Source organism: Ictidomys tridecemlineatus, chromosome 2 (genome assembly GCF_052094955.1).
Source record: "Ictidomys tridecemlineatus isolate mIctTri1 chromosome 2, mIctTri1.hap1, whole genome shotgun sequence".
In the NCBI taxonomy this organism is placed as follows: Eukaryota; Metazoa; Chordata; class Mammalia; order Rodentia; family Sciuridae; genus Ictidomys; species Ictidomys tridecemlineatus.
This window is the reverse complement of record NC_135478.1, coordinates 141,213,368-141,240,046: the sequence shown is the minus strand read 5'-3', so window position 1 is coordinate 141,240,046 and position 26,679 is coordinate 141,213,368. Positions and strand designations below refer to the sequence as shown.

The 26,679-nt window shown below is 39.1% G+C and overlaps 1 protein-coding gene across 3 annotated transcripts in view; it reads left to right on the top strand.

Annotated features, from left to right (window-relative positions):
- Window positions 1-26,429, top strand: part of Npsr1 (neuropeptide S receptor 1) — a 198,686-nt gene extending 172,257 nt beyond the window's left edge. The window contains exons 7-9 of one of the 3 annotated variants that reach the window (XM_078039864.1): window positions 9,414-9,500; window positions 12,759-12,939; window positions 26,312-26,429. In XM_078039864.1, the coding sequence (XP_077895990.1) occupies window positions 9,414-9,500; window positions 12,759-12,939; window positions 26,312-26,390 (347 nt within the window). In that variant the 3' untranslated portion in view covers window positions 26,391-26,429. Of the gene's footprint in view, window positions 1-9,413; window positions 9,501-12,758; window positions 12,940-13,778; window positions 17,238-26,311 lie in introns of those variants that run through there. The other 2 variants (XM_021722277.3, XM_040291837.2) reach the window with 2 other exon arrangements.
- The last annotated feature ends 250 nt before the right edge of the window (window positions 26,430-26,679 follow it).

Here is a 26,679-nt window from a genome sequence, read left to right as displayed (position 1 = left end):
CAGCACCCTGGAGGATGCAGGAATGAGAGACACCATGCATTTAACAAACACGAGGCTGGGCCTTTCTGTTGGATTTAGAGATGGGTAAATCTGCCATCTGTCCACAGAATGATCCTGGGCTCCAAGCCTGTTAAGGAATAGTCCACATGTTTTCCTCGCTGCCTCAACACACCAACTTAAAACTAGTCTGCACCTGAGTTGGCTCACTAGGACCCTTCCCAAATTTGTTTCAGTGAACCTGGATATGCAACACCTCCTAAGCAACAGCTTTGAGACCTAGAGGCTGGCTCTGCTTCCCAAGCAAGTTTCCTGGGCCTGACTCAGGTACCACCTTGGAGAAAACACAGCCAGAAAGAGTAAAAAGGGCTGCTGGTTTTATGTTTGTTATAATGTGATAGTTGCTAAGTCATGTAACCTCTCTGGGCTTCAAGATATTAAAATGAGGGGCTCAACTTGGCCCCCTATAAGTCCTCTTCTTTTCAGACATGGAGTTAACCCACCTGCATTGGACCAAGATGGAGCTTATTGCATCCTCTTAGAAGCTCCTTCTTCCCAAGTGATGTGGGCCAACCAAGAGGATTCACAAGGGTCACTGCACACTGGTGATCTGTGTCTCTTTCCCTAGGAGAATGAGTAGAGGTGTAAGTCTTCATGTTCTCCTCTGAATTCCATTCAGTTCTGCAGTGCTCTGCATCCAGGAGTTGTACAAAGGACTGAAAATGACAAATGAGTCCATAGCAAAGTTCCTGACTGCAAGTAGCTGGCAGTCTAGGACTTTGTGTCCCAGAAACACAGACACACAGGACAGAGGGACAGGGAGAGCCACTTCATTCTTAGCCACTTCACTAGATCCTTCCCGTGCATTATCTCCTTTACTCCCTATAAACCACTGGAGGTGGTCTTATTGATTGGCTTTTCCAGATAAAAGATTCAAAGGTTAAGCTTATTTCTATGGGTAGCATGTGACATGACCAGGAATGTACATGAAATTGACCAAACAGCCCATGCTTTCTTGCCTAAATCAGGCTAGGATCCTCCCAGGAGGAAGAACATTATAGAAATATAAATGGTGAATGACTAAAAGAAAAAAAAAAAGAAAGAAAACTGCTTTTGATTAAACATCCAAGCTCAAGGTCTTTGGCATGGCCTTTCCTCTGTGGCACTCTCCTGTTGCCTTCAGAGCACCACCCTGTCTCATTTTTGGAAGTTTTTATTTGGATATATTTAAAATCTCATGACTGGTATGTTTAGGGCCAACTTTGCTGAAACAGCTAGATCTTCCGGTACTTTTAGATAATTAAATTCATTTAAGCCCCTGTCCTGTGGTTTCTACAATCCCAGTAGGCCGGCCTGCTCCTCCCTGCCTGCCCCTCTGAGCACACAACCTCACTGGCTCCCCTTCTCCAGCTTTCTGCTCCCTACACTCCTGTGGCTTCGGAGTTTGGAGCCCACCTCGTTTTCCACGAGCTGACAACTCAAAAGAGTGAAGAGAGATGATGCTTCTGGAGGTTTTGGGTGACAGAAGTTTCCACTTGCTGTCAGCTACCTGCCCCTCTTTGCCAGCAATCCTCCTCTCACTATGGTTGAGGTCCTGTCTCTCTCCAGAGTCCCCCCTGACTCCCTTTTACTACATCTTCCAGTCCCTGCACTGTTAGACTCCCCCCAACGACCTTCAGTACTGAAGGTTAGAGATTTTTTTTTCCATTGAAATACACTATGTCATTGCTCTCCCTGGAGGTAGAAATGCTACAGTTTTTACTCTTTAATGTAATTGTGCATCCCTGTTACACTATTTTTCATTGTCTCTATCCTTTATGACCATTAGTGACCTCCTTCAGGAATGAGGCCAGCTGTTATTCTCAAAAGATCATATGTTTTCTGTGTCTTCTTCACAAATGGATCTCACTTGATTTGCTATCTGTCATAACAGCCAAGCAGCGCTGGAGTTGGCCGTTAAACAGGAACTCCAGTGGGGCTGGCATGCCAGGATTATTGCTCATCAACAAGAGGACATTAGCAATGATTAGTGTGAACAGAAGCTCACTTTGTAAACACTGGCTGCAAAATCCAAGCCATCCTTCATGTAGGAACCATTCTTCTTGCTGACATATAATGTCTATTTTCTCCCGCTCAAAGGCAGACTGAAAGAAAAAGCAAAACTGGTTCATAAATGATCTCAAGACGTTCCCCCAAACAAGTGTAAAGGGTGATAGGTGGATCAATTTCCCAACCTTGCACAGGGTCTTTCATAAAATGAGCATGCTCTTATATCCATGCTCTTAATGTCCTATAAACTAGAACATTTCCCAAGTGGAAGCAGGAGACTGGGGGTGGGGGTGGGGGGCTCACCCAGAGAGTAAACCAAGTATAACATATCTGGATGGGACTAGGTCTAGCAATTATGGCTTGTCAGATGTGATGTGATCCATGCTGTCTCCAAAGTGCATGTTTCAGATTAAATGAGGCAGAATGGGGTGAAGGAAAAAAAGGCATATAATCTATGAAAGAAAGTGGGTTAGAGTTCTGTCACTGTCTAGATTAACACATTTAAGATAAACCCATTAATTGCTAGAAACTATAATTAAAGAAATGAAATCAAATCTTTACCTCCATCCATAAGCAAAAACAAATTCCAAGGAACTTAGAGACTTAAATGTGAAAATGAAAACTTTCAAAATGAAAGCAGACTTCGTCTTAGCATCCCCATCTGTAACCATCAATACAATGGCCTCTCTACAGATAAACTACATTTAACAAAATATGTTCAAAAAAGTATCAAGATACAAATAAATAAATATTATAACATGTTTGTGGATAGTAAGATTCAATATCACAAAGCAATGACCCTTCCCAACCAATCGAAAATTTAATACAGTTCCAATAAAAAATGGATTGTACTAGTATATTGAGATTGATAAGCTGCTTTTAAAATATACACTAAAAAATCAAGAGCCAACAATAGCCAAGACATTCCTGGAGAAGCAGAACAATGCAGAAGAGGTTTGCTGTACCAAATGTTAAGATTTATTACAAAGTCACTGTGGTTAATAGAGTGTGGTGTTGGCACAATACAATAGACAAATAGAAAATAAAACAGCCCCAAGCAGACCTGCACATATATGAGAACTTGATAGATGTCAGAAGATCATATGAAAAGAAATGAAATCAGATCTTTACCTCCATCCATAAGCAAAAGCAAATTCCAAGGGACTTAGAGACTTAAATGTGAAAATGAAGACTTTCAAAATGAAAGCAGACAGTATCTTTATGACATTGAGGAAAGGAGGTTTTCTTCAACAAGATACATGATACATTGAATTATAAAAGAAAAAATGCATAAATTTGACTCTGTTGACACATAAACTATCAATGCACGAACTGGGAGAAGCTATTTACAACACATATACCTGGGAAAAGATAGTATGCAGAATATACGAAGAACTACTGAAAATCAATTTTAAGAACATTTTTTCTTAGTGACAAATATTTTAAAAATCATCACAAAGGGAAACAGGAATAGCCAAAAATTAAATTCAGAACTTCATCAGTACTCAGGAAAGTACATGTTTAAATCTCAATAACTTTCTACCACGGAATTAGTAAAATTGTAAAAATCTGATAATTCTAAGTATTGGCAAAGATATGAATCTCAAGGTTTATGGTTTCCTTGGAAATATAATTCTTCAAAAACTTAGTAGACTCTTATCTATTTGCTTTCTGATCTTACATGCTAGAAACTATAATTAAAACGTTATTTTTAATAAAATTCTCAGATCTAATTTTTTTTCCTGTGCTTCCTCAACCAATCTCTACCCATCAACTTGATGGAAACTAGCTGGAGGTCATCAGAAACAATAGGTGGGAGGCCACATCCCTAGTCTGATCTTTGCTTTAAGAATAAATCTTAAGGGATATTTTCTAATTAAAATCTCTCAATGTTATAGCTTAATTTGGAGACCAGGGCCAGGTTTATTGGCTAGGACCTGTGCATTTAAAAAAAGCTCATGCTGGGCACGGTGGCACATGCCTGTAATCCCAGTGGAGACTGAGGCAGGAGGACTTCCAGTTCAAAGCCAGCCTCAGCAAAAGCGAGGTGCTAAGAAACTCAAGACCCTGTCTCTAAATAAAATACAAAATAGGTCTAGGGAGGTGGCTAGTGGTCGAGTGCCCCTGAGTTCAGTTTCTGGTATACACACACACACACACACACACACACACACACACACACTCATGCACACACACACCAAAAAAAGAAAGGCTCATGTTTGGTTTCATGTTCTGCTTCCATTTTCATTTTGCCCTGACCCACAAAAAGTATGTAGTCAGGATCTTTGGAGACTAGAAGCTGTTGGCATTTGCCATTCTGCAAGATCCCAAATTGGGGGACTTTCTCAAACTCCTTTTATTTTTACTCATAAACCAACTAACTCTTATCTGAGTTCATTTCTTTTTCCCAATTCCTTGCTAAGCACAGCTGGTAACAATCAATAGGCACTATTAAAATTCACTTTACCAACCTCACCCCCTGGGATCCAGGCTCAGTAGGCACAGTCTGCCTTCCCAGGCATCATATGTGGCACTTCTAACAAATGGATCGATAGAGTCCCAGCTTCCAGTCTCAGTGTCCTTGCCACCTGCTGCCTGCCCACATAGCCAGTGCCACATGTTGGACTTTTATCAAGACAACATTGCGTGTAAGATACCAGTTTCTGTTTTAGTTAGGAAAACACAAGCAAGCAACTGTGTCAACTCCAAAACACCAATACCCTTAACAAAACCTAGGTTTATCTCTTGCTCAATTAAATTCCAATTGGCAGTAAAGGCCAAAGGGAAGGGCATTGTTCCATATGGTCAAAAATTCAAGTACGTGAAAATTCTGCTTCATTTTACAAAGGGCTACTTAAGGTATTCCTCAGCACCTGCATGCAGAAGGCAGGGGTGGGGTGAAAAGTGGAGCGTTTCTTTGTGGCTTATTGGAGTCAGGTCTGGGGAGGAGAGACATCAATTCTTCCCTTAGTCCCCTAAAGCAGAACTTAGTCTCATGACTATAACCTGCCAAAAAGGCAGTTGGGGAACATAGTATAGCTGCATGCCCCGGAGAAGGAAAGGGTTTGATGGACAGCTCACTCATCTCTGCATTATTAAAGGCCTGTCTGGATTCCTGGTTTTGCCTGAGCTAAGAACTGAGGTGCAGACATGGCTAACTGGTACGTCAGGTGATACCTTCTCAGATCTGACTGTGACCTACAGTTGGCACTGGGCTGAAAACCTCTTTTTGGGAAAATAACTCAAAAGGAATTCAACCTGAAAGTTCAAATATATGCAGGCATCTTGAGCTAATGGGGAGAGAGGCAGCACTTGGTGAGGAAAAAAAAAAGCAGGGGGTGGAATAAGTCTTGGAGGGCCTTAAGGTCAAAAGGAGATATAAGTTCTGGGTCACCCATGACTGCTCCCACCTAATCACCCCAGCCTCTTGTCAACAGCTGTGGAGGGCAAAGCTGACTGTGAAGCTAAGGAGGCAGAAAGCCCTGGGAACTTAGGTGGCTACTACAGGAGCCCCTAGCTTCAGAACACAGAAGAGTGAAGACATGTTCTTGTTTCCTGCAGAAGCACTTTGAGAGCAGGTATCCCAGGAAAGAGCAGCGATGCTGAATAATTCACAACCCAGATACAGAGCTGAGGCCAAGAGCAGGGAACAGAGAGCAAAGCCACTGCCCAGGGGCACAAACTCTAATAAAGGGAACTTGCAGGAGCGGCTTAGAAGTGACTGCAGCTACCAAGCACATGGTGCCCGGCCACAGCCCCTCCAGAGGGGATGGATAACAAAGGGGAGGTCTGGGTAGAGTGGCCTCGCGCTGCCCAGGGCAGCAGCAGGGACCATGGAAAGCATGATTCAGATAAGGTCACCACAGAGGCACAGGTGGTGGCCAGGGAAAGATCTGGGAACACTTGGAGACCACACCACCCCCCTTGAGTTTACCAGAGAAACCAAAAAGTCAAAAGAATCCTGGGAAGATAATGCCCAGTCCCTTACAGCTAAACAGAGGAGGTCAAATGCACACACACACACACACAAAAAAAAAAAAAAAATTTAACTAATGATTTCTGGGAGCATTCAGGTTTATATTTGGAAATAAAAAGTCACAAATAATTAAAAATAAATTTTAAACTTTAAAACTTTTAGTAATCTGGAAAAATTACTAAGAAAGTGTATTTGATTTTTTTAATCAACCTGAAGGACGCAAATTTTCCAACACAGGAAACATACTTATTTTAAAATATTGCTAGTAAGGCTTCCTTGTTTCTAAACAAATCACCTGCACTTACTATAGGCCCACAGATGGACCTCCCCACCTGGCAGGAATGAATTTTTGCCTGCTTTAAAATCTAAAGGGACCCATCGCTCCAGCTTCAGGTGTTCAGCCCACATAAAGAATGGGCTCCCAGCCACTCAGTTAGGGGCCTGAAGCCTGGAGAAAGTTCAGAGTTGGAACTGACCATTTGGAGACTATATTTGGGGCAAGGACCCCACTGGGGATTCACCCTGGAATGAAACAGTCTAAATGATGTGTTCCTTTCAGTCTCAGATCTAGTAGGTCCACTGCCTCCAGGCTGCCCAAGCCATTAATGCACAGTGACAGCTGAATTTCACTGCTTTTTACTCCAGCTCCGCAGCAAAGCCTGAGTAGAAATAATCCTTTTATCTCCCAATAAAGGAGAATTACCGGCATTTTGTAGCTCAGCTCTCTTTGAAGAGCCATCTTTGAAAGCTGGGGCTTTGCATTTCCTGAAGTGGTCAGATTAAAGACGCTTTTCACTGATCTCATTGGCAGATCGGAGAGCAAGGTAGTTGATTATATTGTCACCTAGTAGCCTTGTGGAAAGTATTTTGAGTTTCCATTTTAAACAGATTTCAGAGCACAAATGTCATTTTCAAAAACTTTTTGGAATGACCAACTATGTCTTTAAAACCCAGCTGTTACACACTGTTTAGAACCCAGCTGTGACCTAGGACCAGCAAGTGGAGACACTTCAAAAAGATATAATTTGGTCTGCTATCATCTTTCTTTGTCTCCCACAGGAATAATCCCACCCTGGCAATTTTCTGTTGACTACAGATAACATTGTATAAGGTAGTAATATCTCATGTTTCTTCCATAAAGAGAGAGCTCATATTCCTCCTAAAATGCAGTTAAAACTTCATCATCCCAGTTGGCAGAGTAACTGACATCCCAGCATGAAACTTGGCACCCTGAATACATTATTTTATTATAATTCTCAAAGTAACTCTGTGAGGTTACTGTTCTATGATTCATTTTTTAAATGGGGAAGTTGAGACTAGGAACCTTAGGCTATTTGCCTGAGCATTCACAGACAGTCATTGGTGGAGCTGGAGTGTAGATTCAGGTATGACTCTGAAGCCTGTGTCCCTCCCAAGATATGACCCTGGAAATCATGGTTCTCAACCTTTGCACCTTCAACAATTTGAACTGTATAATTCTTTGTTGAAGGAGAGAAGACTGTCCTGCATGTTGAAGGATGTCTAATTGCATTACTGGCCCTTCTGCCCACTGGACACACACACACACACACACACACACACACACACACACAGTTGTGGCAACCAAAATTGGGTCTAGGCATTGCTCAAGTCCTCTGGAAGGCAAAATCACACCCAGTTGAGAACCACTGCTATAAATGTTTCTGAAGCATCTGCTGCCTTACAGTGCTTGGGTTCTGTGGTTTTAGGAAATGCACTGAATAATTTAAAGACCTTAACAATATTTAAGAGTGGCCTTGGGCTAGGGATTTAGCTTAGTTGTTAGAGTGCTTGCCTCGCATGCACAGGCCCAGGTTCAATGACAGCACCACAATAAATAAATAGATAAATAAATAAATAAGAGTGACCTTGTGGGGTATGCCTTAAGAAATAAGAATCGATTATAAGTATTTTAGTTATTTGCACCTAAAAACCTGTTATCATTTGTAATAGTGTGTCCTTTTCAATGAAGAAATATTCACACTACAAAAATGTTTGAAAATTGCTGCCTCAGAAATTCGGCACAGACTTCTTCAAAGATATTCAAGGTCTTCCCAGCTCAGTTCTTCTTTGCACCCTCAAACCCCACGCACTTGCAGGCTACATCCAAACAAGATGACTCACCATGGTCCTAACACATCCTCCACTTTTCTTGTTTCATATCTCGGCTGAGAATGCTCCCTCTGCTTTCCCTATCTCTCCCAATGCTGTACCTGCACCTCCATCTTTCCTGTGGAATCCCTCTCATGTCATTCAAAATTGACTCGATGTTCTCTGCATTTTCCAACTGAAGTTGGCCTCCCTAGTGGACAACAGCCTTGCCCCATTTGGCTTAGATGCTGACTGGGCCTCTGAGCTGGGCTGTTGCTAGGGCTGAACCATTTTGTCCAACTCAATCGCACCAAGTTGAATCATGTAGGGAGGGAGGCTGGCTTTTTTCCCCTGCTTCCCTCCCTGAGGTATGTTCTGGGGCAGGTCTGTGTCCATCCAAAGGAAGGAGACCTTTTCCAAATTTCTTAGAAGGTACCATATGAGCTGGTAAAGTTCTAACAGGAAAATCTCTTTCACAGAAGCAAAGGACCCAGGACCAACATTTCACCCCCAAATTTACCATCTCTCTCCTCTTATGGCACTGAATTCTGTCCATGATGTTTTGCCCCTGTCTTATCTATGAGAATTTATTATTGATTCACTAATGTTAAGTAATCATTTCATATTCATATCATTATTACATAAATGGAGAAAACAAAACTCCTGGGCTCCTCTAGCTTATATTGTAGTGGATTCTTATTTCACCCCTCCCACAAGTGTTTTACTATCACATGACAGCCCAATATGATTAAAGTTATATCCATGCTCAGATGTATGCCAGTTGTTTGTGTTTGAGCTTTTGTTGGGAGATTTTGAGCTTGAATTTTGTTGAGTAAAGTTTCTGAGTTAGATGAATGAGTTGGTCTGGGATGACCGTCCTAGCAAAATGACTTTTGCTCAGGTTGCCGAAGCGAATATATAAGAGTCTTGGCATAGCATGGACTTCGGAGAACAGCCCCCAACAGAGAAGGTCTCTTCCCCTCTGGTCACATGGTCTAATTCCAGCTACAGCTGATTCAGACCATCTGACCATGTCTGCATCCCACAGCATTCGCATAGCATATTGTGTTAAGTTGCAAACTGAGCAGTTTCCAGCAACCATCCTTGAGCTATTTTCACCCTAAAACTATCTGAGGAAAGCCTTCTAGTCATAGGCAAGCAGGACATAAGTGGTCCCATCCATTGAGAGCCACAGGTCTAACCTTCAAAGTTTCTACTGGTAGAAACAGAAATTGCCACATCTTGAGCACTCCAGTTGACCATTCACCTGTTGTGTCTACAGATGGGAAACTGTGCACCAGCTACAATAGAGGGCTCATCTCAAAGGCAAAAATTAAGGCCATCAAGTACAGCATTGTCATCATCCTTGGTAAGCAATGTCCCTCCTTGGATTGCAAAACCGTATAAATGTTTCAAAACCAAACTAGTTGCAGGAAGCCCATAAAAGGAAGGAGTTTGTGTATAGCACTTCTATCTTTATCTGCTTGGAAAGTAATGTGTGAGACTCATCAGTCCATCTGGGCTTCTTTCAAGGGCCAACATTTGGTTCCTAATCTTTCTCCTTATGAATAAAGTCACCCATTAAAGCTCTGTGTTGCATAACTTGGGAGTAAATTAGATTAGGACCTAATTAGTTGTTTATGCCAAGATCACCCTGTTAACTCAGGTGCTTCCTTTAATACACACTGTCCTCCAGGGCTGAAAACAGCAAAGATGAGATAGAAGTGCACTCCATTTCTCCTGGATATTTAACTTCCATGTCACTGCTAATACTTTTCTTATGGCCATCTTTTCTGTCCTTCCCCTGTGTTGTCTTCTGCCCCTTTCCTTTCCTTTTTCTCTATTTTTAACATTCCATAAAGTCACCTTGCACCTTCCTGTCTGAAATTTTCTCCTCTTGGATGAATGCATGGCTTCCTTCCCCACCTTGGTTTGTTCCCTAACAATGACATTTCCTTCAGCCTCATTGGTAGGTCTTCTAAAATAACCCTCCTCTAGCCTTACCCTAACATGTTTATCTTCATGGTCCCTTCACTTCTTCATGGTCCCTACTTCTATCTACACACACACACACTCTCTCTCTCTCTCTCTCTCTCTCTCTCTCTCTCTCTCTCTCTCTCTCTACTTACTATCTCCCTTGCTAGAGCAATAAATCCATGAGGACAATGACCTGCTTTTGTTATTTACATTATTGTTATCAGCAAAGACTAAAATAGTGTTCCCCATACACTGCTCAATTAATATGTGTTAAATGAGCAAATGAATCGAGATTCACAAGAAGAAAAGGGATTTGTGCTATCTCCTTTTTATTTAGCTGAAACACCCTCCTCCAGGCTCCTCTGGCAGCTCTTAGAAGCTCCAGGAGAGCATTAGCTGCATGTCAAATCACCAGAGCAGCCTGTCTCTCCTTTCTAAAATGCAACTGCAAATGCCAAACAGACCACAAACAGTGTGACTCAGCCAGCAGAATATGGGCACAAAACAACACCGCAGGCGGAACTGGGGAGAAAGTGCATACCACTCACCAGGCCCTGAGAAGCCTTTCTCAGAGGCTTCTGAAGCCTTTCTCAAAGGCTCTCTTTGCCTTCCCAATCAGAATCAGATGCACATTCCCTGGATGTTGAGCTGGGAAATGCATGTTTATACATGTATTCCAGAACCCCACAAGCCTTTATCAGGGACCATATTTCTAGCCCCTACAAGATCCTTTCAGTCTGCAAGCAGGTATGCCCATGAGAGGGTCAGTGAGTGTTGGCAGACCAAAATGGCCCTTTCTATAACAAACACTTTGTAATGCCTCTTTATCACCTAAAATGGCATGTATAATACATTCTGCCTTGTATGGTTAAAAAAAAAAAATCAGCGTACTACTCCAACAATTATCTAAAGTAAGAGTAGAAAGAAAGTAATTTAAAATAAAATAACACCAATTTTGACATGTCACTATGTGGCCACAGCTACATGAGAAGAATAATGAAGTAATCAGATGCTTACACCTGAACATCGTAATAGCTACAAATAAAAACCAATACAGGTGTGTTTTCATGGAGGCATAAAGATATAGTATTGCTGTCAGTGACTTGATTTTTCTAAGCAGACAAATAAACCATGGTAAAGTTCCAAATTAATCATTCCTCCACTTACAAGGAAATTACATTTCTGAAAAATTCACTTTTTATTAAAAATGTCCATGCACATATATGAGATTTGGGTTTCTAGCCTGGGGGTAATTATAAACCAACCAATGTCCAGTTGGACATATGAAAAATGTTTGGAGCATGAAACAAGTTTTTTCCTGGTTGGGCTGCTGCCTATAGTATACAGTAGGATGGGCATCCCTGTGACAATATCTCTATCTCTCTCTCTCTCTCTCTCTCTCTCTCTCTCTCTCTCTCTCTCTCCACACACACACATACACACACACACACACACACACACACACACACACACACACACACAATGCAGTTTTACCCTTGATATCCCAGAACCACTTTTCTGAGCCAATGTTGGGGTTAACTACCCAGGGTCCAGAATTCTCATTGCTGTTTTTGTTTGAATGGGTCCCATTTAATACATTGCCATCATCATGAATTAATTCCTTATTTCAAAACTCCCAAGCAAGTTACAGAATCCCTCTTGAACAATTATGGAAGAAAAACTTCCCAGTATCCAGCTGGCTGAAGAAGTCCATTTGCTCCTACTCTTAGAAAAATCTTGTGGATGGGAAAATTGTTTGGGAGAGAAGAGTGGCAAAGCTGTACCCAGTTAGTAGGGCAGCACACGTGTGTGTTCAGTCAACCCCAGAGTATGTTGCTCTGTATTAGTTGATGCTCTCTAGGGAAATATGAAGAGATAAATAGATAGATTGATTGATTTTGCTTTATTATATGTGTGTATATATATATATATATATATAAAATTATGGAGGCTAAGAAGTCTTAAGATCAGCAGTTGATAAGCTAGAGACTCAGGAGACAGTATTCTAAGTTCTAATCCAAGTCTGAGTTCAAAAGTCTGACAACAAAAGAATTAATGATTTAAGTTCCAGTGTGACTCCAAGCATGAAGTAGAAGACCAATGTCCTAGCTCAAAGACAGTCAAGCAGAGAGAGTGAATCGTTTGTCTCTCAGCTGTATTGTTCTATTCAAGCCTTCAAGAGATTGGATGAAGCCCACCCAACCTAAGGAGGGCACTCTGCTTTTCTTAGTCCACTGATTCAAGTGTTAATTTCATCTGAAAACAGCCTCAGAGATGCATCCAGAATAACGTTTAGCCAAATATCTGGGCAGCCAGGGGCCCGGTCAAGTTGACACATAAAATTAACCCTCACTCTCTGGATTCCCACATCTCACTCATTTTCTTTGAGGATTTGGAGTCAAGCGGAATCAGGGTCTTCCACACACCAATCGATTTGGACAGGGGTATTAGTTGGATGTTTTCTGGTATTTTCATGTCATCAACATCAACGCAAACAACTTTTCTAAACTGCATACACAGCCCTAAAACATCTCTGAAAGATTCCAGATGCCCCGAATCCTCCCAGTTGAAACTCCCATGAGGGCCAACTAAAAAGAGACCCCTCAGCTGTAGTCTGTGTGGTGCCTAATGGTTCATTTCTCCTCCCCAGCTTTCATCTGCTGTTGGAGCCCATACTTCCTCTTTGACATTTTGGACAATTTCAACCTCCTTCCAGACACCAAGGAGCGTTTTTATGCCTCCGTGATCATTCAGAACCTGCCAGCACTGAATAGTGCCATCAACCCCCTCATCTACTGTATTTTCAGCGGCTCCATCTGCTATCCCTGCAGGTAAGTGGTACCCTTACCTGGGTCAGACACACAGATGGCCACCACATTCTGACTCCAGCGTGGGTTTTCTTCATCCCAAGGCAGGTGACAGTCTCACTGTTTTATAGATGAGACATGAGAGATCAGAAACTTTCCACTAGTGTGACAAATTTAACCCAGATTGAGCTACAGTCAGTGCTCTTTCTTCTATACCACTTCCTATAATAACGGCCTTAATCATGACACATTTAGAAGGTCTTTATTTTGTTTAAAGTTTCTCTATATGAATTGCTTCAATATAATTCTATCATGGTAACAGGAAATGGAACATCTTTACTATTTTATAGCTAAACAAAGTAAGGCTCACAGATGAAATGAGGTTATATGAATAACTAGTAGCAGAGCTAAAACTAAATCCCTTCCATAACTATTGTCATTCTGTTGGGTTTCACCTGTTTTCCTGCACAGGCTAGGAAGAAGGTAGAGAAATTAATAGGAAATAGAATAGTGGAATGGTTTAAGGTTTGGACTTAATACCACTGACAGAAGTTTAAATCCTGCCATTGTTTACCCATAGCTATGTGTGATCTAAGTTTTTTTAACTTCTAAAAACTTTAGTTTCCTCCTGTGTAAAATCGGGCAAATAGTGGTGTCTTCTTGGCCAATAGTGTTTCTGTCCACTGGGGTTTGGTGCTGACCAAAGGTCTGCAAGTGGTGGAGAGGGAAGGTCAGGATATTACTGTCAAGTGTCTATCCGTTGTCTGATCTTTAATAATTCTTCATTATCTCTTAGTATCTCTACTTTCCTTTACATCAGGACAAATTATTTTCCCTTACTGCTTTATTCTGACTTTCTCTAGGGAGCAAAGATCACAAGACTCTAGAATGACATGCCGAGAAAGAACGGAAAGACATGAGATGCAGATTCTGTCCAAGCCAGAATTCATCTAGACCCTTGGACAGTTGTAGTTGTAGGCTGAGTCTCATGAGCTCTTCTAGGTCCCCACAACCAGCTTGTGTATGTGCAAGGAGCCTGAGCCGATTTCTCCACCCTGCTCCTCTCATCACTTGGGAATGTGCAAGATACATGTTCTAATGAGGGTGTGTCATCTGCAATGGCAAGTATTAGCCAAAACCAACTCACCAACTATCCACGGGAACCAGGAAAGACACTTTCCTCTTCCTCTCTTGTGATTTCCAGCCCTCCTTCCCTTTGGTCATACCCAAACCCAATGGACAGAGATGGTACTGGCCCAAGGTCCTGGATTGGGTGAGCAAGGAGACAGACAAGCAGAAGGGACAAAAGGAAAACAGCAAAGTTATCCATAAATCTTCTAATTATAATTTTAAAAGTAAATAAAAGACTTAACAAAGACTAAACTTTTTATCCCCCAGTTTTGGATTGGAGGTTTGGTGGTTATAGCCAAAAAGAAGTTTGCCCCTGAAATGCCAACAAATTTACTTTCAGACACTGGTGCTTTGCATGTCCTCATTGGCAGCAGCTAAACTCACACTTCTGTTGTATCAACAAGCAATTCATGGAAAGAACACAACTACTAGCCTTCCTTAACAAGGTCAAGTGTAAGGGTATTTTCTCTGATGGGAAAAATATTGTGATAGGAAACCATGGGTCCTTCACCTCCAGCCCCACAGAGCTGAGACCTGGAACTCAGGGATCTTTGAGTATCTCTGAAGGCTCTTCCCTCTGTATCTAGTGTTTGGGTCACTCTGAATTCCATTGCTCACACTCAGGGTCACTTCTACCCCTTGTAGCCCTCCGATCCTCTCTTCAGATAGGAGCTGAGTTCCTGTGTTTTTTCCAGGCATGACGATCCTGTAAGCTCTTTACCAGTTTTGCATGCTGTAGTCTGTGTCTATCTAACACCTCTGCCAAGAAGCACTGGTGGGGTTTATTTTGACAGGTCTGGGGTTTGGTATTTATAAGCATAATCCAAGTGAAATATGACTAAATGTTTTAAAGTTAATTTTTTTCCTTTAGATTTTTCTATAAGTGGAAATGGAATAATTAAATTTGATTATGTATACATCCCCACCCACGGCTCTGGGATGCGCATGAGAACCTTATTTTTAGCTTCACATACATTCTTGACATTAAAATCTCCTTGGTAAAATCCTCTCTTCCAGAGTTGAAATCTTTTTTTTTTTTTTTTTGGCTGACTGCTAGTGGAATCATTAAAATGTTCAGTATATTTTAATAGCACTCCATTCCTCATTATGGTATCAACTCAAAGGCTGCATGTTTAAGGTCATGGTGGCAATTTTTTTTCCATAAATCATCATTTCAATTCCATCTGACCTTAGGGAAAGTATCTTTTTAGACAGAAATCAGACACACCATCTCTCTGAAAATTATTCTCTGAACATGAGGAAGCTGAATAATCTAGTTTTATGTCTACACACCAGTTTTGAAGATTGCTTTCTTCTCTGTCCAATCAGCTAAACTTGAGCAACCCTGGATGCTTTGAGTGGTTGAGAAGTGCTTTTCAACATTTCCTTTTAAATCAAGATGTGCCACAGAAGACCCACAGAATTGTTGCTAAAATAGCTGCCTGCACAGAAGCCAATTAACAGAGCAGAATCTGGCAGGTGTCCTAGACAGCAAAACAGGAGGCCCAGGTTCTCTTGACAGATGCTTTCAATCTCTGTCAAGTTCTGGTCTGCAAAAGACGTCACCTGCCTACCTCATCCATCAGAAGATTCATAAGTCGAAGAGAGGGTGCAGTGAGGGGCTTTGTGATCTTATGAACTCTGAATGCGATTTATAGCTCTTGTGATGCTCTGTTTCTCATGTCCTGAGAAGACTGGAGATCAGTAAGATAATGGGACAGATTGCTGCAGGATGAGATGCTATTAAAATGAAACTTGCCTTATGTTAATTTGCTTGGCTTGGGAAAACCTGATTTAAACATTATGGCAACAATAGTACTCATTAGTCTCCTGACCTTGGGAGAATTATTTCATGCCCCTGGGCATCAATTGTCTCATCTGTAAGATGGGACCAAAATAAAGCTGCAGCAGAGGATCTTGGGGGCCCTTACAGATCCAGGCTCCGATATTGCAATGGCGTAAAGTCCACCTGGAGAGGGAGCTTCTGGGATTCTCTCCCAAAGAAACCAATGACTCAGTAACTCAAAGCTTAGTCATTTGCCCTTTAGAGGTGTAATTTCCCTATCTATCACTAGGAACTCAGAGAAACATCATTTCCCGGGAAATAGTTTGAGCTCTTAGAGAAAATTAGAAGTTTAGGGTGATGGTGTCACTTTTTATAGCCTTTGATGGCCAAGTGGGACCCAAGAAGCTAGTGGATGGTATATAAATAAAGGTGCTTACTTCCCACGCCAAGATGTCAAAGAGGGTTACATTATCTCATAGCTTCAGGGACAGGTGGAAATTTAGGATAACAAGAGTAGATGTGCTTAATATACTCAGCCACACTATAGAAAATAAGTCTCTCCACTTTACTGAACTAAATTAAAGATGAATGGTAAAAGCTTCTCTTCTTTCAGGGCATATGTGAAGCATAATTTAATTGAACTTGGATTTCATCAAGCCATATCTCCCATTCCTTTTCCCAAAGAAAATGATAATAAATTTTAATGAATTTTATTTGTGATTAATCATGAGAAAAAAAAGTGTCCCCCTTAAACCAGACCAATATGCAGCTTAAGCTTGCTTCCTAGTTTCATTCAGACAACTCTGTATACACACATACAGAAATGACCTTGCCTCCTGCTTTTACATCAATCACAAATGCCTGAGTCTGCTGTGGACATAGGAAAACTAAAGCATTTTAATAGGAAACGAAGTGATCTGATCTTCTAAAATCCTCTTAAATAAGTTAGAGACCTGCTGGCAGCCACAGTTTTATTTTGTTTTCATCATGATTCGAATATACCTCATCTTATATGGAGAGCTACCAGTGTTCCCTATGACTTTTCAATTGCATTTGATTGTAAAGAGTTGGCCCTAACTCTTTAGGGGGCCATCCTTTTTGTTTTTGGAAACATGAAAATCCTATGCCTCATTTCTCTGTAATCGCATTTTAAGAATTCATTATCCACAACAGGGCTGGTTCAGTTAACACTTTAAAAGTGAGAGGGGAAGGGAGGGAGTATGGGGTTAGAAATGATGGTGGAATGTGATGGACATTATTATCCAAATTACATGTATAAAGACACAAATTGGTGTAAGTATACTTTGTATACAACCAGAGATATGAAAAAAATGTGCTCTATTAGTGTAATAAGAATTGTAATGTACTCTGCTGTCATGTATAAATTAAAAAAATAAAAATAAAAGTGCAATTTCATTTTTATAGAATGTTCAAGGGATGAGGCCTTGGATCATCTAGTCTCATAGTTTTCTGCTTGGAGACTCCTGAAGTGAAATCAATGAATCCAAAAAAAAAAAAAAAAAGGCAAGGAAAGAAAGAAGACACAGAACAATTGAGACCAATAGGAAGTATATAAGAAGATTGGTTTTATCCAAGTATATCAGTAATTATAACAAATGCAAAGAGATTTCATGGTCCAGTTAATAATCAATGATCATCAGACTAGATTAAAAACAAACAACAACTATCTATCTATTATTCATAAAAGACATGCCTAAAGTATAAGGATAAAGAAAGCTTAAAACTAATAGACTGGATAAAGATAGTCTATGGAAACAGTAACTAACAGGTGATAATGACAAAGAATGAATAAATTTAAAGGCAAAAAGCAGTAGAGAAAAATAAGGATCATTCATTATGATAAATTGTTTAGTTTATTAAGATGAAATAGTAATTCTAAGTTTCTGGGCATTTAAAAACATGGTATCCAAATCTATTCTTTAAAGCATTGTCAGACTATGGGGAATTTTATCACACTTAATTCCATTAATTAAAGCAGACCAAAATTAAGAAGGGTGTGCACAGTTCTGACATTACGAACACAGGTAGAGCACCACCCTGCCACCCCAGAGTAGACACTTTTTTTCAAGCACATGTAAAGCAGTTATAAAAGTTGACCATACACTAGGCCATCAAACAAGATTGAATTCATACAGTCTAGTTTTTCTGATCACAATGCAATTATGTTAAAAGTGAGGAATAGAGAGAAAACTAGAAAAATCCCAGGGGTTTGGAAATTAGGAAATATGTTTCTAAATAGCATTGTCAAAGAAGAAAACATGAAAATCAGAAAACAACTGTACTGAAAGATAATGGATATATATATATATATATATATATATATATATATATATATATATATATATACAAGTGTGTGATACAATATGTAAGGGGCAAGAAGAAAGATTCAAATCAATTAATAAAACATATCCCATGAAGTTAGAAAATTTCACAATAAAGGAAGCAGAGGAAGAAAATAAAAAGAGCAAGAGTAAAATTAATGAAATGAAAAACATAATAGAAAGGCCCTGCAAAGATATAATTCCGTTCTTGGATAAATAATTAAATCAATAAACCTCTGGTAAAACTGCCAAAAGGAAATAGAGAGAGAGAGAGAAGGAACAAATAAGCTGCATTTTTTGAAGGACACCACTATAGATCTTGGAGTCATTAAAGAGATAGTAAAATGATATTATAATTAAGCTTATGGGAAGAAAAATTAAAGCTACAGATAAATGGGACAACTTAATATATTAACTTAAGAAAAAAATCTGATAGTATAATAACTACAAAAGAATGTACCTTCATTAGTGAATTCTACCAACATTCAAGATCAAAGCAGTTCCAATTTTATATACTCTTCAGAAAAATAGAAAAAAGGTGACTTTTAAGATTATTTCTGAGACTAGAAAAACCATAGCACCCAAACTGTACAAAGACATCATAAGAAAATAAAATTGCAAGTCTGTATTGTCATGAAAATTGATACAAAAATTCCAAATAAAATATTAGCAACCAAATCTAGCAAAATATAACAAAACTAACATACATGACAACTGGACTCATTCCAAAGGTAGAATGTGGGCTTAAAATTAGAAAACCATATAATCATTATATTAAAGGATTATAAGAGAAGAACAATACATTATCCACTTAATAAATACAGGAAATGTGTCTAATAAAATTATTCAATCACCAGACATGATGAAAGATTTTTGCAAATGTAAACTTTAACCTCTAAATTTATGAACAAAAATCTTTAAGAAACAGTATAGCTAATGGTGAAATTTTTAAGGTGTTCCATTTGAAATAAAGAAGTTAAAAAAGGCCAGTATCACACTTTTTAATTCACAATGTACTGAAATGCTAGCCAATGCAGTAAAGCCAGAAAAAAAGAGATGAGATAAAATGTAGGAAGATTGATAATGAATAATAAAAACTGGCATTATTGACACAAATATATAGAATTAATTACTAGAATCAATCACGAAGTTTAGTAGTTGTGAATACAAAAATCAGTAGTATTTCCACATAAGAGCAACAAATGAAAAATTAAACAATTTAAGTTGTTCTTTATAATAGCCTTAAAAGAGGAGGCTTCTGGGGGAAAAGCTCATAAAGGGATATAAATCTTTATGGAGACAATAATAGTATAAAAATATCAAAGAAAACCTAATAAAATATAGAAATATATCATGATTAATTGTTTGGAAAATGAATATCATAAACTGATCAATTTCTCTCAAATTGACCTATAAAGACTCAGTAGGGTGCCAAAGTCCCAAAGGAATGTTCGGAGAACTTGGCAAAGCCACTCTAAAATGTATATGGGAGGGGAGGGGGATAGGAAGGGGATAGGAAGGGCAGCAGAATACAACAGGCACTTGTTTGGCAGTATGTATAAATGTGGCTACATAATCAACGTGATTCTGCAATCTGTACACGGGGGAATAATAAGAATTCATACCCCATTTGAAACAAATGTATGATATATGATGTGTCAAGATCAATGTAATGTTTTGAGCAACCAATAAATTTCTAAAAAAATGTATATGGGAATGAAAATGGCCAAGAATACTCAAGGTACTTGATTACAAATAATAATAATAGTAATAATAATAGAGTTTGATAGACCACATATCAAAATTTTTCATGAAGCTATTCTAATGAAAGTTGTGGCATTTTTTTCTAAAGTAGACAACTTAGCAAATTTTATGAGAACAGAGAAAAAGATGCCCATGCATAGGAAAATATGATTTTTTCAGAGGTAGCATTACAGAGGAATGAGGACACTGTTTTCTTTTCCAGTTGTCATGTATGTTAGCTTTGTTATATTTTGCTAGATTTGGTTGCTAATATTTTATTTGGAATTTTTGTATCAATTTTCATGACAATATGGACTTGTAATTTTATTTTCTTGTGATGTCTTTGTAGAGTTTGGGTGCTATGGTTTTTCTAGTCTCAGAAATAATCTTAAAAGTCACCTTTTTCTATTTTTCCGAAGAGTATATAAAATTGGAACTGCTTTGATCTAGAATGTTAGAAGGCACATTCTTTTGTAGTTATTAAACTACCAGATTTTTTTTCTTAAGCTAATATACTAAGTTGTCCCATTTATCTAAAGTTTCAATTTTTCTTCACGTAAGCTTAATTATAATATCTTACATGTAAATACATGGTGCTAAGAAAATTGGGTATTTTTATGGAAAAAATTTAAATAAAAGTCTATTGAATCATATGTAAAACTGGTTCCAGGTAGATTATAAATCTCAATACAAAAGATAAAAGAACTTTGAAGAAATAATATAAGATAATAGTATAAAAAATATCACAACAGAGGGACTGGGGTTGTGGCTCAGGGGTAGAGCACTCACCTAGCATGTGTGGACCGTTATGTTTGATCCTCAGAACCACATAAAAATAAAATAAAGGTATTGTGTCCAACTACAACTAAAACAACATTTTTTTTTAAAAAAAAGAAAAGATCACAGGGGAGGAAAAGATCTTTTAAAACATAAAGCCACTAATCAAAAAGGAAAATATTGATAAATTTGATTACTTCAAATTAGAATCTTTTTTATCGGGACACCATTTAAAAATCGAAAAGACAGACTATAGAATGAGAGTGATATTTGCATGTATTTTTTGACCAAGATCTACTATATATAATACATAAATACTTATGTGAATCAGTAGGAAAGAGATAGAAGACATTAAAAAAAATGGGCAAGATCTTACTTCAGAAGAGAGGTTATCTAAATGGAAAAAAGCATGTAGAAAGTTGTTTAATCTCATTTTTAAAAATCAGGGAAATGTAAGTAAACTGCAATGTGATAGAAGTATGCACCCAGCAGATTCGGTGCATAAGATTAAAAACTTGGACAATATCAAGAACTGATGAGAATGTGGAACATTGGAAAGTATCATCTTGTGCTGGTGGGAAAATAACTAGTATAACCATTCTGGATTATTTTGTAACATTAACTTGTAAAATTAAGGATGCATATTTCTTGAGACCTTGAAATTCCATTTGGAATGTACACCCAATGGAAGCGTATAATTATGCATATCATAATATATGTGACAGAATATTCATAATAGTATTGATTATTAGAGCCCTAATTTAGAAGAAAACCAGATGCCCATTAACACTAGAATGAATTAATAAATTATGGTAAATTTCATACAATGCAATACTTTACAAAAAAATACAAAATTAAAAAACCACAGCTGCTTGCAACAACGTGAAAAATATCTCTGAAATAATGTAAAGGTAAAGGAGAAAGACACCAAGAAATGTCATGCAATTCCATTTATATAAAAATCAACACTAGCTAAAATTATACTGTTGTGTTTGGCAACGCACACATAAGTCATAAAACTCAAAAGCAAAGCCATAAAATGACTTTTTCTAGAAGTCCGGATAGGAGCACCTCTGTGGGAAGACAGAGATCAGCATTTGGGAGGAGACATGCAATAGTGGGGCTGGCAGGGTTTTATTTCTTGCTCTCAGTGGCAGGTTTAGGGTGTTCACTTTATTCTGGAAGGAGTGCAGAGAAGAGAGCCAGACTGAAACAGGGAGGTGATCGATTGGGTCTCAGTTACATGCAAAAAACAGCAGAGACAGCTGAAAGATCCTTTTCTGCATTCAGAGCCATCATCTATCATTAGCATCCAATGATAGCAGAACACTGATGCCAACATTTTTCAAAGTCTGCAGAAACAACTTGGCTCCTCCACAGAGCCCTGGGAGTCGGTTCAGCAGAAATCAATACCCATCTTCTGTTTTCTTCTTGCCTGCCGATGTGTCGTGGAGTCCTTTAACTTTTGCTCCTGGCCTTCCATTCCATATCCATTCAAGGAATCTCTTCTCTTCTCCCACTTCTTTTGTCCCTTTCTCACCCCCAAGGTAGAGCAGATGTATAGAACAGCTGCCAAGGTGTGCCCCAGAACAGAGCTGTATACAACATCCTTAAGGTGAGAGTTTTCCATATAAACAGGGAACTGGGGATAGCACAGGCCTAATCCTAAGTAGTCACCAACCATAGTTCTTTGAGCCTGCAGTAGGGAATTGGGATAAATATTTGGAATAAATGGCACAACTCACATATCTTCATAACTACCTGGCACACTTTAATTGAGGCTGATTAAAGGCTTACAAACATGTCTTCATCATGAATCACCCAAGGAGTTAAAAAAAAAAGTATAGATTTCTAGATCTTCAACTGCAAAGATTCTGATTCATTGGTTTGAGGATAGAGAATGGAAATCTATATTTAGAGCAATCAAACTAGGTGACTGACATTGACTGACATACAAGTGGTCCTGGTGCATCTCTTCAATGGGATGCCACCAACCAAAAGCTCTCCAGGTTGTTTGAGCTCAAGTTACTCATGGCAGGTTTGCTTACATCCATCCAGTCCCATGGGTCCATCCTGACAGATGTGTTTTCCTAAGAGTCTAACTCCATTAGCTTTGTAACTATCCGAGTGTCTGTTGGTACACTCAAGACAGCTCTCTCATTTGTTTTCTTTATGCTCCAGATTAAATGTATTTAGTCTAAAACAGTTCTGCATGCATGGAGCTACCCAAAAGAGAGCCAAGTTAGGACATATGACCGTGTGCTTATGCGATGTCTTGGAACAAGGAAAGATACCTCTGAAGTGGTATTTTGAGAGAGAGAAGATAACATGCCAATATAACACTGTATCAAAGCCCTCTGAAGGGGGCATCCTCAAAACTTTGGCCATGAAAAGAGCAAACAAGCCTTCTTTGCTTGTTTCTATGGATTAAATCCACTGATATTTGTTGTACTAACATTAAAACAAAACTATTTTTATGAATCATTTATAACTAATTAAAAACTCATATATTAACATAAATCTGTCTTATATGAAAAGTAACTGCATTTTCCAAAATAAAATATTTAGTGAGAAGAGTGACATTGTTTTAACTTTTGGCAAATTTCTGAAAGCTTGGCTTCATAAAAGACAGCTGGATTTTCCTATCTTCTGCATTTAATCTGTTGCAATATGTTATTTTGATGGAAATACATAAAGAAAAATGAGGTCTTACAAAAATACACAGTTATCAGAGGGGAAAAGAGTCTCTTCATCTGCTTCTGTACTTACTCTTTTGTGCTATCACATCCCATCCAAAGTCTGGGAAATTCCACTCCACACGTGAGAGAATGAAAATGGAAAAGGCAACAAACATCTTAGTGCTATGAAAATAGCTTTGTCTTCATAGATCCCTGGAAAGGGTCTCAAAGACTTGGCCTCCTCCTGGTGGTTATGGACCACAATTTAATATTTTTTTTTAAAGCAATGAGCCCATTTGTTTTTCTGTATTCAGCCATTGCTATAATACTGTAGTCTCAGTGCAAAGCCACCAAGGTCAATGAGGTGAGCAAGATAAGGACCCTTTATATCCTTTTGCAAATCTGGGTAAGGCACTAACTTCAGCCAAAGCTGACTGAGACTTTCCTCAGACAACAAACACCTCAGTAGATTCATGCTGTCTCTATTGGGGCTGAGAGCCCACGGGTCCTGCTCACACTAGCAGTTCCAGTCTGGTCTAGGGCTGGAAATCAAAGGTTGCTTGGATTGAGGAAGAAAATGGTCAATATTCACCTCCAGATCTGTGGTGTTTGATAGGGTCCTGAAGGGGGGCAACAAAGAGCGATCCTCATTTGCATCAGTGTGGGCCTGTGGGCCTCCCAGACCTCCAGACTTCCCCATCACTTTCTGTCCCCATCACTTACTTGCTGCAGGTACACTAGCCTCCTTGCTGTGTTTCAAATATGCTCAGCACAAACACACATGAGGCCTTTGCAGATTTCTTCCTTCCCTGAGAATATATTTCCTCCATGTATCCTCTCCAACTTCCTTGTTTTCTTCAAACTTTTGCCCAAATGGCACATTTTAAAGTGAAGCCACTGGACTACATTGTTTAATACTACAACTGCCAGCCCAGCAATCCTGATCCCACAGACCATTTGGGCTCTTTTTGTTTGTCTATTGGTTTTTGATTGATTGGTTTTTTTGCAGGAGCATTTATCACCTTTTACCATACACCACGGTTTACTTACTGGTTGTGTGTATTGTTTATTGCCTTTCTCCCGTGAGACAGGGACTTTTGTCTTTTCTGTTCACTGCTTATATCCTCAAGATCTAGAACAGTGCCCAGAATGGAATAGGTGCCATAAATGTTAGTTTCATGAATGCACAGGTAAGATTTACACAGGGAGGGAGAGAAGACTCATCAACTTCTGACAAACAGCCTGTTCCCAAGGGGAAGGAGGAGCCAAAGCTGAGCATGCCCATTTATTCCACCCAGTTCAGAACACAAGTTTAAGCCATTCCTCCTCCCACAGCTCCATAAGGAAAGGAAACTTCAAGAATGAAAAGAAAAGCTGGGTGTGGTGGTGCACCCCTATAATCCCAGCCACTCAGGAGGCTGCAGCAGGAGGATTGTAAATTCAAAGCCAGCCTCAGCAACAGCGAGGCGCTAAGCAACTCATTGAGACCCTGTCTCTAAATAAAATACAAAATAGGGCTGGGGATGTGGCTCAGTGTTTGAGTGTCCCTGAGTTCAATCCCTGGCACCCCTCCCCCCAAAAAAGAATGGAAAGAACCTACCATCAACATTCCCCCACTGTTTGCTCTCCATTCTTAAGGCTGGGGTCAGCCAGGGGAGTGGCGATTCTCAGAGAAGATCCAGAGTTCTGTCAAGACCATTCTGCTTCCCCTTCATCAGGGACTCCCAAGAGCCAACCATTGCACTTGTGCTATTCTTTTGCCTGAAGTTATTAATCTGTATGTCCATCTCCTTTTCATTCTTACAGCCCTCTACCAACTATGCAACCAATTGCTAGTACTGTGTCCCCTCCATCTGAAATGCCTTCTGTGACTTCTCTTTTTCAGACTGGATGCAGCTCCTTTGGGGATTTTTCTGGGACCATGAATAAAGAAGTTAGAATTTATGCCCAGAGAATTTTTATGTGGGTCAGAAATTTTGATTAATTAAATCCATTACAAGTCTAGAAATCTATTCCCCATTCCCTTTCTCTTTTCTAATTATGTCCTTGCACACTAGCTAGTACAGTAGGGTGACCATATATCCCAATTCACCCCAAACAGTCCAGATTTTTACCTGGTGTCCCAGCATAATTATTAATACATCCACCTTTCTCTCTCAAACTGTTCTAGTCTGGGTGATAAATTATACAGCTACTTTAAATATAGATCATTATATGTTCTACAGTGAAATTCAATGACAATATTAAGATGCTTCAGTAATAAAATGCCAATTATAAATTGTCCCAAATTTGAATATAAGCCCCTTCTCATCATGAATTTTCTTGGAAAAAAAAATTAAAGTTCAATGATGAAATTCAATGATTAAGTTAAAGTACAAAGATATTAAAGTCCAATATCATATTCTCTTTCTCTTGTGATTTAAAGTTCAAAGAAAATTAAAGTCCAAAATTCATCCCTATTTCTTATTCAACTCACTGTTGCTTTTTATGTCCCAATATTCAAGACATACACCAAATGTTGGGTTTAAGGGGTCTAAACATAGGCTCTTTCTTCCCTATGAGAGTCTTAAACATATTACAAAATAGAACAAAGTATGGCAGAGGGGAGATTAGAACAACACTTGTGTTACTAACAAATGCCACTTGTGCATGCAGGCATGAAAGCCTACTTATAATAGACCCTTAGTCTGGTCTGGTTAGTACATATAGCTTCTTTTCACCAGTATCTGTATTCCACCCCTCATCTGAGCACAACTATACTATATATCTCAGCCTCTCTTGTAATCATGTGATTGACCTATTGTGAAGTTATGTGTCTGACATAACCATTATGATCATCTTGTGATTGGGTTTTAGCAAATGGAATATGGAAAAAGTCATGTGCACCCTCAAGCATGGGCCATAAAAATCTTCCCATGAGTGTTTTTTTCAATCTGCAGGCTGAATGGAGAGGAGTCTGTTCCTTTAAAAAGGACAAAATCACAAGATGGAAGAACACTGGATCTCCAAAATATGTAAAATAACCTATCTCTACCATCAACCCACATTGAACAGTAACATGAGAAATAAAGATTTGTTTTTGTTAAGCGGCTAGATGGGAGTCATTTGTGGCAGTTAGTCTTCGCCTGTTTTTTGTTTGTTTATTTGTTTTGTTTTATGTATGTATGGTTGTTTGTGTTTTTGCAGTACTGAGGATTACTCAGAGCCTTACACATGCAAGGCAAGCAATCTAGCTAAACCCCTAGCCGTGTTTTCTATTACTGTAACAAAACACCTGAGACCAAGTGCTTTCTAAAGAAAAGAGGCT